The sequence below is a fragment of the Coccinella septempunctata genome, chromosome 9, assembly GCF_907165205.1.
Source record: "Coccinella septempunctata chromosome 9, icCocSept1.1, whole genome shotgun sequence".
Classification (NCBI taxonomy): Eukaryota; Metazoa; Arthropoda; class Insecta; order Coleoptera; family Coccinellidae; genus Coccinella; species Coccinella septempunctata.
This window is the reverse complement of record NC_058197.1, coordinates 7,496,359-7,509,656: the sequence shown is the minus strand read 5'-3', so window position 1 is coordinate 7,509,656 and position 13,298 is coordinate 7,496,359. Positions and strand designations below refer to the sequence as shown.

The following is a 13,298-nucleotide window of genomic DNA, read 5'->3' as shown; positions in this document are numbered from 1 at the left end:
TGCATTCAGTAAAGGGATGCTCCATCTTGGTGTGTAATATCTTTTTGGTCACCCCTACCGATTTCGCAGTTTGATGTTCGAGACCACTGCTCTTGGTTTCCATCCATATCAAAGATTATATCTCTATAATCAAAGATTATAGAGATAATCTTTGTCTATAATCTTTGCATCCATATATTAGTGTTCTGTGGTCTCCATTATGTTTTATCAAAGAGTAACTCTTTGGTTTTATGCTCTGTGCTTTAACTTAACCTAAAAAATTATTTTTCATCAGCGATCGACGATTTTGTTAGTGTTTGAAAAATTTTGAAATTTGACTTGACACGATCGATTGAAAAAAAAATCGGGTTGATCTGTGTGTAGTGAATTAAACCTCTACTTGACGCTTTTGTATCTAACATTAGTTCCTTAAGTTAGTGTTGATCAAAAATTGATAGCAAACAAAAATGGAACATAATATTATCGTTAAACAAGAATTTGATGCTGAGAGGTATGTACTATGTTGGAATACAAAATTTTATATTCATGCAGTTTTTAAGAGTAATCGATTGGAGAAGAATTAATGATATATTCTTTGAATTTTAGTGTATCCAGCATAGGATTATCAACTCATGCTGAAAAAGTGAAATTAGAGGATGAAACTGAAGAAAATCTTGTCATTCCAAAAGATGAAGTTGAATATAATGAACACATGGATTTCGGGGCTTATGCCAGTGATGTTGATGGGGTATCAACCATGATCAAGAATGAGACTCTTGACATCAAAGCATCTCCTGAACATGACGACTATGAGGATTCGTACTCGATAGAAACTGAAAATGGTCAGCAGCAAGTTACAGGTAATTACAGCAGGGCTTTGCGTTCTGGCTACTCAGAGAAAAATTAATCATTGAAAGAGTTTTTTTCTGAGCATTTCACCTTCATAACTAATGCATATTTCCGTCAACAAAATCTTGTTTAGTCTACGGAAAACAGCTATAATTTTGAGTGTGCTCATTTTTACTTTCACAAATATGAGATTTTATGCTGGGGAACCTTTCATATGATTAAGCATCCACAATTTTTTTTTCAATTATTTGTACAGGTGGTTTAGCTTTGTCTGGTTCTCTGCTCTTCCCTGGCACGATGTTTTTCCTGGTTCTTTATCATGTCACTTTACAGTGTTAGATTTATGTGACCATGATCAACAGTAAATACATATTGAGTTTTGAGTTTGCCAATGTCCGTGTGCATGGGGATCTCCTTAGGTGGTTCTCTTCTTATCTTTATAAGAGGACGCAGATTGTGAGTGTCGAAGGATCAGGTTGGCCCCTTTCCTCGTAAAATCTGGGGTACCACAGGGATCTCATTTAGGGCCCATATTATTTTTAATATTCTTGAATGATATTGGAAACTGTTTCAAATTTTAACACTTCCTCCTTTACGCAGATGATTTGAAGATGTTCACAGAAATAAAATCAGTAATAGACTGTGTAGAAGTTCAGAAAGATCTTGATGCATTTTCAGATTATTATAAACGGAATGAGTTAGATCTAAATATAAATAAATGTTTATGCGTTTCATTCTCCAGAAGCCATGCAAGTATTGAATTATATATTTCGCATTTATAAATAGCAGAATCAATTTTGCCACTATTATATGGAATCCTCATTATGTTGTGCATAAGCAAAGATTGGAAAGATTGCAAAATAGATTTATTAGACTTTTACATTATAAAATAACTGGTATTTAATGTCACCACAGGTATAACCAAATAAGATCTCATTATCATATGGAACTATTAGAGCACCAAAGGATAAAATCTGATCTGATTTTTCTCTTCAAGACCATGAATAACTTTAATGATTCACCTGACCTGACTTCAATGATACTTTATCACGTTCCTAGGAGAATGTTTGAAAATAAAAAATTACTTGATCATGTTAGATTCAATACAAACCTTGGTAGGAATTCACCCATTACAAGAATGTGTAGTTTATTTAATCAATACTGTAATGGTTTAGACCCATTTAATATGAATTTGAATTCATATAAACGGAGAATGAGAGGAATTTTCCTTCAGTAAATTTTTTGTTGTTGTTCCATATTGTTGCCACTTTTCTGCACCATAGGATATTGTTAAGATTGGTTCTTTTTTATGTATCAGAGGATGCTTTTCTGGGCGTATCCCAAAACTGAATAAATAAAATAAATAATTAATTGACACGTAGCTTACTGAACATTAACATGATTAAAATTTTTTCTCTTTCTAATATTTAGAGTGGGGTTTAGTATTTCTTGAAATAAAAAAATCTGTTATGGTAGTTTGATATTCGGTAATATCTACTATCTCTATATAGGATAAAAGGATATAAGATTGAAATTCATGAAATAGTCTTGGAAAGTCCCCCCTACAAATTCTTGTTGTGGCCTTTTGAATATAGATTTTAGACTATATTCCTTGAAAGTCTTTGCAAATCATATCTTATACATGAAATAACAAAAAAACTTTTTTTGGTTTGTTATTTCCAAAAATAAATCTTTTTCGCTTTACCAGCAGTTATAAATGGATTCTGAAATCCTGGTTTTCTGTTGAATTCTTTGTTTGGAGAATGGAATAACACTTGAAATCACTGAAATGTAGACAAAAAACATAATGATTCTGACAATTTCTACCATATGTCCATCTCTTTCTCATGCACTACTCGCGGCCTTTCTGTCTCAGGGCCCTGTCCATATGACCATATATGTTGTGGTCTATGGTTTACATCTGAAACAAGATCTTTAATCTTTGAAGGTGGATTTCTTTTTTCTTGTGCTCCATATGTAAGGAGGAAGACCCATAAAAAGTTTAAAGGAAAATGCATTTGCTCAAACACATAAACTACATACAAATACGAAAAGGTAATTTATACATTTCAGATGAAGATTTTACTGCTAGTGGGAAATTTGAGAATGAAACAAAGAAGATTGGGGGGGACATTCCAGAATCTTCTGGACACAACCATGTTGAAGAACCACACTCAACTAGAAATCGTCAGCAGCAATTACCAGGTTTTTATATTTTTTTTTCATCTCTCAATATCACTGAATTCTGTATATGTTAAACAATATGTTATTAAGGCTAAGTTCAGATGATCGCGAACAAATTGCGCTACTAAAGACGCAGAGTAGTCATACAAATGTTTATATGGTTGCCCGTCATTGCGCGTATACTTGCGATCGCGCAAGATGATCTTTGCACTGTCGCCAGTATCTTGATTCGCGCTTATTGATGTTCAACAATCAGGCTCAGACGTGTTCAATTGATAAGCTCGATTAGAACCGGTTAGACGTACAAAGCTCCAAGACGGACGATGATTTCAATATTGATTTGTTTATCGATGAAGTGGAATAAAGACAACCTATTTGGAACATCAATTCAAAAGAATATTCTAATAAAATACTCAAGAATCGGGCTTGGGAGCTACTAGTTTTGATTTTTTGCAATAGTGAAAGAGAAAAGGAATTTAGGTAAGAACAACATTTATTTATTTTTACTTGAAATATTATTACTAAAGTAAAAACGGTAATTATATATTTTTTTTCGCGTGTGACATTTTGCTACCATATAGCCTCATTAAATATGGCAATCATGGCAAAAGCTTCATCTGCCACTATTACATAATATATGGTAACTGTTATTTGTTATCGATTTGGGTTCAGGGATATTTAATGACTTTTCAGTCAGTTTTTTTTATTAGGTGCATTCTTTGGAAATTCCTGAGTCTCCATCTTTACTACAGGTTTCAACGTGGACCCATATAAAGCAGTAGTTAGCGTCACATAAAGCCATCAGCACCAATAAAAAAAAAATGTTTGAATTATTCGAATGGGCTTTTTGTTCAATGCACCGATGCAGCCAGGAAAACAAGCTTTTTGTTCGAATTCTTCAGCTATTTGTATACTCTTTAGTCAGTACATTCATGACAACTGCTTATAGTCAAATACGAGGCGCGAACCGGTCGTGAATTGTGGTGTACAAACTGTAGGCATTCTTTTGAATTGCCATGAATTGAATTGCCAGGAATTGTCATGAATTGTCTTGAATTTTCGTGAATTGTTTGAAATTGTTATGAATTGCAAAGCATTTTTTCAATTATTAGGCATCCGCTGACATAATTTTTAGGAGGGAAGAAATAATCTTATACACTATATATTCTGAACTCCCAAATTTATTTCATACAGGCTGACATGTTTCGGCGGTTAAGCCATTATCAAAGCCATCTGAGAAAGATTATGAACATTGAAAAGGAATCAAGTTACCTAAATTAAGGTGTACTAGTTGTTAAAAATATTTGGAAGAACCAAAATCTAAAGGAACGTGGTAACTTACTTTATGAAACTTTGAGTTCAAGTCAGATAATGGAATTATCAACAACTCTGGTTCGAGTCGAGAGAAAACATCAAATGTCCAAGAGGATAAAACAATCTCAGTCCCAAAAATTACATTAAATATCGAAAAACTAAAACTCGTGATAGAAACTGGCGGAACATGAATAACCAAAAACCGTCCAACATGAGGTTATATCTCTTCACAAACCTTTTAGGGCTTTCACTCCCAATCTCTGAAACAAAATTAATTAAAAATGAAATCAACGATTTGCTCCTGCGTGAATTCTTGCACTAATTTGTCAGGAGCAAATTAACTAGAAAAAATTGTTGCCTGACAATGAACTCAAAATAAATAACGTTGAAACTATAATTCTTCGTAACGTTTCGGAGTCTATATCAGACTCCTTCATCAGACGAAAAAATCTACTTTTGAAAATCTTCTGGAATTGTCGCAAGAATTCACGCAGGAGCAAATCGTTGATTTCATTTTTAATTAATTTTGTTTCAGAGATTGGGAGTGAAAGCCCTAAAAGGTTTGTGAAGAGATGCAAAATCCTCCCAAAATAAATTTCAATCGATATGAGGTTATATCACAGAACGAAATACATAGAATTATTTTTCTTTCTTCTTAGAGAGTAATGGAACTATCATAGTTAAAAATTAATTTCAAACTATACCATTCAAATTAATACAGTCAAAAAAAAATTAAAACTTTAACAATCACAAGATCTACAATAATTAAGTGGCGAAAAACGATGACAGGCAACATCAGGAATAAAACATTGAACCTAAAAAACGCTGATGGTTCTCACCTTATCGATTAACCAAAAACTCCTGGAAACTGATGATCATAGTCGAATTGAGGGTTTCCACATTAGAAGTATTCAGATGTTTGTATATTTCCACCTCCCCAAGTACTTCCAGTCTTTTCCCATAATCACAATTGTGGAGCAACTTTACATCTTCTTCTTTATTAAAATTATGATTCTGAACTCTCTGGCTCTCTGCGTTGCTTAAGTTACGTCTCAGACCTTGTCGTCTCAGGTTACCTGTGCCACAAGATAATCTAGTCGCAACCGCAACCAAAGTTGCACTGACAGCGTTACCAGTGCAGCTTTAAAACACCTTCTAACGCAGCTCCTACAAAAAGATGGATCAGTCGAACAGGACAAAATTATCCGGAGGTAAAATACCCTCCCATTCGGATCTCCGGGGGAGGGTGCCTGAGCGAGTGAATCATCGTACAACAACCAATGAAAAGCACATAGCTTTTGCAGCATGGAACGTCAGAACCTTGCTAGACAACCCCAAGGCCGACCGACCAGAGAGGCGTACTACCCTAATCGATAAGGAACTGCAACGAACATCCATTGCAATAGTTGCCTTAAGCGAGACACGCTTCTCGGGCGAAGGTAGCTTGGTAGAACATGCTTATACTTTTTTCTGGAAGGGCTTGCCAGAAGGCCAAATCAGACAACATGGTGTAGGCTTTGCCATTAGAAACGACCTGGCCGCCAAACTAACCGAAAATCCAGTTGGCATCTCAGAACGTTTAATGACTACGCTTTCCTGCAGCAAACAACACGTTTGTGAACATCATTGCAGTATACGCACCCACTTTGAACTCCTCTGACAACTCAAAGGACACGTTCTACGAAACACTCGTTGCTACATTAAGTAAAATCCCAAAACGGGAACGAATTATCCTCCTTGGAGACTTCAACGCCAGAGAGGCAGATGTCAAGACACAGAACTATGGCCGGGAATAATAGGGAAACACGGCACAGATAGCATTAATTCGAACGGAGAACGTCTGCTGGCTCTTTGTGCAGAACACAATCTTTGTATAACGAACACCTTCTTTATTACGAGACCCAATTCAAGGGGGACCTGGCGCCACCCGCGCTCAGGGGGAAAGAGGTGTTGGTCACTAAACCCAGAGCAGATCTGGAGTGCTGGACTGATCATAGGCTGGTAATCTCGAGAATGAAGATCTCAATGCTCCCAAAATACCAACGCAGGCCAAAGTTACTAAGAGAGCGCCTTCAAATCTCCAAACTAAATACAAGCTTACGCCGATATCCATGATTACAGGCGTTTTTTCGAAGCTATTAAAACTGTTTATGGTCCAAGCAGAAAAGCTAACTTTCCTATAAGAGATACTAATGGAGTTATTCTAACTGATGATAGAAAAATTCTCGAAAGATGGAAGGAGCATTACTCACAGGTCTTGAATCAAAATAACGACACGGATTTGTCCATTTTAGACCTGCTCCCCGCGTATAGTCCGATGACATCGCTTGATGACGAAATCTCAATGTCGGAAATCATAAGTGCGATTAAAAATATGAAAAATGATAAGTCACCTGGTCTAGACGGCATTCCAGCGGAGATATTCAAGGCCTTGGATGAAGACATTGTCAATAGTCTCCTAACACTATTCCGCAAGATCTGGGAACAGGGAGATGTGCCACAAGACTTCAGAGACGCTTTAGTTATCAACCTCTATAAGAACAAGGGCGATACGTCGAATTGCAACAACTACAGGGGCATATCGTTGCTTAGTGTGGCCGGTAAAATTCTCTCGAAGATTATGGCTAATCGTCTGGTTCCACTCTTGGAGAAGCTATTGCCTGAATCCCAGTGCGGCTTTCGACCAAATCGAGGTACGGTGGACCTAATTTTCACACTGCGACAGCTGCAAGAGAAGGCCCGTGAACAACAATCAAGGATCTATACAGCCTACATCGATCTAAGTAAGGCGTTCGATTCGGTGAATCGGACAGCGCTATGGAAAAATCATGGCACGTCGTGGAGTACCCAAAAAATTCTTAGCAGTGTGTGAAAGCTTTCATACCAACTGTGTCGATGATTGCTGACATGAGTATGCCTGTAAGAGGTGTTGGGATAAAATTCAGATTTGATGGAGGCCTGTTTAACCTGAAGCGCCTCAGAGCAAAAACCAGTACCAAGTTTATCACTGAACTTCATTATGCAGACGACTGTTCACTTATCGCTAGCAGCTCGGAGGATCTACAGATAATGTTGTACACCTACAAACATATATACGAAGCTTTAGGCCTTAGACTCAATATCGACAAAACCAAAATCCTGGTAAGTCCGCCAGAAAGCCTTCCAACAGATATCAGCCTGGAGAATGAAACTCTAGGTCGAGCAGTTCAAATACTTGGGAAGCTTCATAAATATTAGGGCTAACCTTGACACGGAAATACACAACCGTATCAGTTAGGCATCACGGGCATTCTGGAGGCTAAAGGATAGAGTGTTTCAAGGTCACGATCTCAATCTGAAGACCAAGACAGCTGTTTACAAAGCAGTCGTCCTCCCAACGCTCCTTTACGGAAGCGAAAGCTGGACGCCCTACAGGCGACATATTAAACAGCTTGAACAAACGCAACAACGTCATCTAAGACAGATAATGCACATCAGATGGTTCCACAAAGTTTCGAATGCAGAAGTCTTGCAACGCGCGAGTTGTACAACAATTGAGACTCAAGTAACGGAGGCCCGACTCAGATGGAGCGGCCACATTCTGAGGATGCAAGACACAAGACTCCCCAAAATAGCTCTATATGGCGAATTCACTGAGGGAGCCCGGAAACCAGGAGGCCAGTACAAGCGGTTTAAGGATACACTACATCAATCCTTAAAATCAGTTAATGCCAATCATAACTGGGAACAACTAGCGTTAGACAGGTCACAGTGGAGGTCTTTGGTACACAGTTATAATGGAGACTCGAGAAGGATACAGCGGCGGCCAGATCTGGTTGGTGACTATCCATGCCCGGAGTGTGGTAGGATATGTAGGTCACGGTTGGGTCTCTACAGTCACAGGAGAACACACAGTCGCAATTAGCCCTGAAAAATTATAAGTCTGTTCGCACCTCGGTTCGCACCTCGGTTCGCACCTTTTTTTTCCTTTTTTTTTCTTTTCTTTTTGTTTTTTCCCGTTTTTCGTCTTTTTTGTAGATTCATTCCCGGCAACGGGATACAGCAATGATGATGATGATGATGATGATTCTGAACTCTTAGGTGTACGCTAAATGCAGACTTGTTGTTACTATTCACTCTAAAGCTTGTGAGATGTTCATTAATTATAGAATTAATACTTCTTCCACTTCTACCAACATAAAAAGTGTTTCAATTCCCACATTTCAATCTGTAAACCCCTGGACTGGATCTTTGTTATGTATTTAAAATTGTCCCAATGTATAAGAGGACTTAAAGGTGATCTCAAAATCACTATACTGTCTAAACAAGTTGCCTATCTTATGGGAGATGTTACCATAGAAAGGGATGCTGATATACTTCTTATCTAAAGTTGTGGGACGATTGTCTAAAGAATGTAGTTGGTCTATCTCTAATTTATTTTGGTGCTTGGTGATCAATTTGAACATAGAACTTTATAGTTCTTCTTTAATTAAAATACATTTTTGTTATTTTCAACATCCTCACTTAACAAAAATTAACTTAAACCTAAATCTTTGACAAATTTATCATTCTTACGAAGAACAAAGGTTTCGTCAGAATATCAGTCACCATATCTTGGTCTGGTGAATATTTCAAACTAATCAATTCATCCGATAAGGCATCCCGAATAAAATGATATTTTATGTCTATATGCTTAGTTCTGTCATGGCACAAAGGATTAGCCACTAACTTTTGCGCACTCTGGTTGTCATTAAATGTTGTCACACATTAATTTTGATCAATTAAATCGAATAAAAGATTCTTTAAATATATGGCTTCGTTTGTGCTTTCGCTAAGAGCCATGTATTCCGCTTCTGTGTTGGAAAGAGCTACAGTTGTTTGTTTATTGCTCCTACAGGACACTGAACCTTCGGATAGTTTACCCCTGTATAAGATTTCTTGTCTACCTTGTCTCCAGCCCAATTAGCATCTGCCTATCCTGTTAATTTTAAACCAGACTTGCTAAATTTTAATGAGAAATGCTTTGTGCCTTTCAAGTCTCTTTGCACACTGTGTAATTTAGTATACTTGTCATTAAATCGACTCAGGCAACTAACTGCATGGGCTATGTAAGGACGTGTTAAAACTGCCGGATACATAAGGCTACCGACAAGTTCCTGATATGGTAAATTTTTATCAGAAGTTGATTCATCGTTAATATTCAAATTGAGGCTATTGTCCAAGGGAGTCGAAACAGTTTTACAATTGAGCATATTGAATTTCTTCAAAAGTTCTTCAATATATCCCTCTTGATATAACGTTATACAATTCAAATTGCAATCTATAATACTTCTGACTGCTAGGCAATGCTTAGCTTCACCCAAATTCTTAATTTTGAATTTCTGACTTAAATGTCCAAATCTCCAAAAGTTTTACTTGTTTTTCATCGTTAGAGAAAATGAAGAAATCGTCAACATACAAAGCAACGAAGGTATATAAATTATTTTTTTTTCAGATGTAAAGGTTTGGCTCAAATTTACACTTTTGATAACAAAAACTTAAAAGAACTTCATTGAAACTTTCATTCCAGGCACGGCTAGATTGTTTTAAGCCATATACAGCCTTTTTCAATTTATAATGTTTGTCTTCAAAACCTTCAACAACTTCTGGTTGTCTCCTGTAAATGCTTTCTTTCAGAATTCCGTTAAAAATGCAGTTTTTACATTTAAATGAATCATTTTTAAATCTAAATTTACAGCTAAAGCAACTAAGATTCTAAGTGTTGAATGACGCACTACAGAGGCAAATAGCTGATCATAGCCAATTCCCCTTTTCTGTGTATAGCCTTTCGCCACTAGTCTTGCTCTAGCTTTTCACATTTTCACTATCACATTTTGTTTTTAACACCCACTTACACTCAACTATGGTGGCTCCTTCTGGTGGATCAACGAGTTCCCATGTCTCGTTCTCCTCAAAGGATTTGATTTCCTCCAGCATGGCCTCCTTACATTTCACTCTGTCTGGTCCGGAGAGTGCTTCGGATAGTGTCTCCGGCGTATGAACCATGTCAGGGACCGAGTCTCAATATTGTTGGTGCTGAGATATGTAACGAAATCATCAAAAATTTTCTTCTTGGGGGTTCTTTTTGATCTCCTGATTACATTTTCTATTTCTGATTCTCGTTCAGGAATATAATCAGTATCTTCATTCCACTCAGTGAGAGATTCATCTATGGAAATCTCACTGCTCTGTGATTCTGAATTTGGCTGTTCTTCCCCCACTGAAACTGCAAGCTCTTCTTGGTCGTCCAAAATATCATTGGATATATTCAAGGACTTGCTTACATTTTCAATAATAAATTGACACATCTCGACTGACGATTACTTTCCTCGACACAAGGTTGTAGCATCTATAACCTTTTGTAAATTCATCATATCCAACGAGAGTATGCTTAGCGGCCTTTTGATCCCATTTGCTCCTATTTATTTTAGGCACATGGACCATGGTGGTACCATATAATCTTAAATGTTCAATGTTTGGTTTCTTGTTGTTCCAAACTTCATATGGTGTCTTATCGATACCTGCTGCCATTGAAGGGTTTCTTACATAATTGGCTGTATTGCAAGCTTCTGCCCACATAATCATAACCTTTTTCCACAAGGGTACGATTTATCCTCTCAGCTATACTGGTGTGAACCTAGCAGACCGTTCGACGGAAACACCCGAACGCGGTGACCAGTGGCGTACACCCAGAAGCTAAAATTTATATGAAAATCACGTTACAGCATGCAATAGATATCGATAGAGAATGCATGGAGATCTCCGAATTGTTGAAATTAGAGTGTAACAATATAAGGGGATGAAAAAAATCGATCTTGGAAATTATTTCGAGGACTTTATGTTTTCATATACGAATATACGTGTTTCACTATAGGAAAAATTCGTAGTAGCATAACCATATTTGGTATGTGGGATCTTTATACCGATGTGATTAACCACACAGAAAATCAGCGACTCGCATAGGGATACAGGGGGTGATTATTCATCCCCCAATTTGAAAATTTCATAACACGGAAACTATTCGCCGCATTATGTGTTCTTGTGATATTTTCTGTTGTCAAATTTTCAATTTCTTGATCTATTTCACCTCTAGAACTACATACATATATTCAAAGCGCTGCATTTTGAAAAATCCAATGACATTTCACCGAGCTTGACTTTTATTTTTTTTTCGGCGAACGTCCAAGAACGTTACCATGGAAATCATCACAATATGGCAGGAGGTGAAACACCAAAACGGTTATACCATGTCGTGAATACGCCATAACTATGAGAAATTCAAGGATTTGATTGGTTTATTCAAACATGAGTTATATATGTGATTGAGAATGAGAAACACACTATTTCTAGTTAAAAAACTTTATTTTACTCTGTAAAATGTGTTTTCTTCATGTTTCGGGTTGTCATACCTATATAAAAGGATTCGCAATCCGCACATGAAATCTTATAAACTCCGCTAAATTGTTCTTTGTCAGATTTAGTCTTGCAGTTAACCAACATATTCTCTAGGGTTTTATGTCGCTTTTTAGTGATGTGAAAATTATATTTTCTTAGAGTTGTAGATAATTTGTGATTTAAACTCACATAAAAAGGTGTTGAAACATAATGTCCTTCATCTAATATATGTGGGTAGATTTTTTTAACTGTCAGTTTTCTTTTTATAGATTTAAAAATGTCGTCCAAACAATCATCTTTGTACTGGTTGTTTCTCCCAATCTGATATATGGTCTTAAACTCTTTTTATAGTCTTCTTTAGATAAGGGGACATTAAGAAGTCTCCTGAACAAAAATGTGAAGGCCGCTCTCTTTGCAGGGGGTGTATGGTATGAATTGTAAGGTATGATCGAATCAGTTTGAGTGGGTTTTCTGTATATGTTGAACGAGAAAACATTGTCCATATTTAAGGTTATAGTCAGGTCAAGAAAATTGATAGAATTCGATAAAGACCTCTCCAAGGAAAATTTTATTTTAAATTTATAATTTATTAAGTCGAAAAAGTCTGTGAGTTCTTGATCAGTACCTGACCACACACAAAAGATGTCATCTACGTATATATATACGCGATAAGTCCACTGGACGTTAGACCCATAGGTAAATCGTCTTTCATTGAATGGATGAAACCATCAAATATAAAAAAGTTTTGCTCTGTAATCAGTTCACAAAGTTTACCAATGTTGTCTATGTCTGTATTATTTAGATTCATGTCGTTGTCAGAATTAATGTACTCAACCAGATAATCTCTGAGTAAACTAAGTGACTCAACAACTGGGATATTAGTGTATAAATTAACAATGTCAAAAGAAACGAGAGTGTAAGTCTTATTGGGATCTAATGTAGTCACCTTAATGTGTTCTATCAACTCTAAAGAGTTCTTTATTGAATAAGTTGAACTATATTTGAGTTTATTAATAAAAAGGTGGTTGATAAATTTAGATATTTTATGACATGGTGAGGAAATTGTAGAAGTTATTGGTCTTATGCTTTTATCAGGTTTATGCAATTTTATCAAACTATATAATCTCGGAAGGAGAGGATTCTTCTCTTTTATAGAATGAACTGTCTCGCCAAACTTCTGTAGGGTTGGAAGAGTTTTCTTTATGGTGTCATTGACCTTATTACAATATTTCAAAAAAGGATTATTTTTGCTTTTGATTATATCATTGTCATCGAAAAATTTGAGTGTTTTATTAATGTATAGCTCTCTAGTAACACCAAACCTGCATTCTTATCCGCCTTGGTCATTATGAGGTTGTTTTCAGTTATCTTATCTTGTAATTTCTTAATGGTTCTCCGTAAAAGGAAGTTTAAGTTGTTCGCGGTTGCACACCTCTACCTCTCTATTTCTGAAAAATCCTAGGGTCCTCGCTATATCCTCTGCTATTGAATCTTAACAAGGGCTGTTCTCTATTGAATGAGGTATTGGCGAGAATTTATGTCCCAAATTAACAATCTTC

The 13,298-nt window shown here is 36.4% G+C and overlaps 2 protein-coding genes across 3 annotated transcripts in view; both read left to right on the top strand.

The window, feature by feature from the left end:
- Nucleotides 1–236: 236 nt before the first annotated feature.
- Nucleotides 237–13,298, top strand: part of LOC123319818 — an 84,877-nt gene continuing 71,815 nt past the window's right edge. For both annotated transcript variants that reach the window (XM_044906770.1, XM_044906769.1), the window contains exons 1-3: nt 237–490; nt 586–839; nt 2,902–3,033. In XM_044906770.1, coding sequence (XP_044762705.1) covers nt 447–490; nt 586–839; nt 2,902–3,033 — 430 coding nt within the window. In that variant the 5' untranslated portion in view covers nt 237–446. The remainder of the gene's footprint in view (nt 491–585; nt 840–2,901; nt 3,034–13,298) is intronic.
- LOC123319819 overlaps nt 3,459–13,298 on the top strand; it is a 99,484-nt gene continuing 89,644 nt past the window's right edge. The window contains exon 1 of the mRNA XM_044906771.1: nt 3,459–3,492. The gene's annotated coding sequence lies outside the window, so the exon portion shown is untranslated. The remainder of the gene's footprint in view (nt 3,493–13,298) is intronic.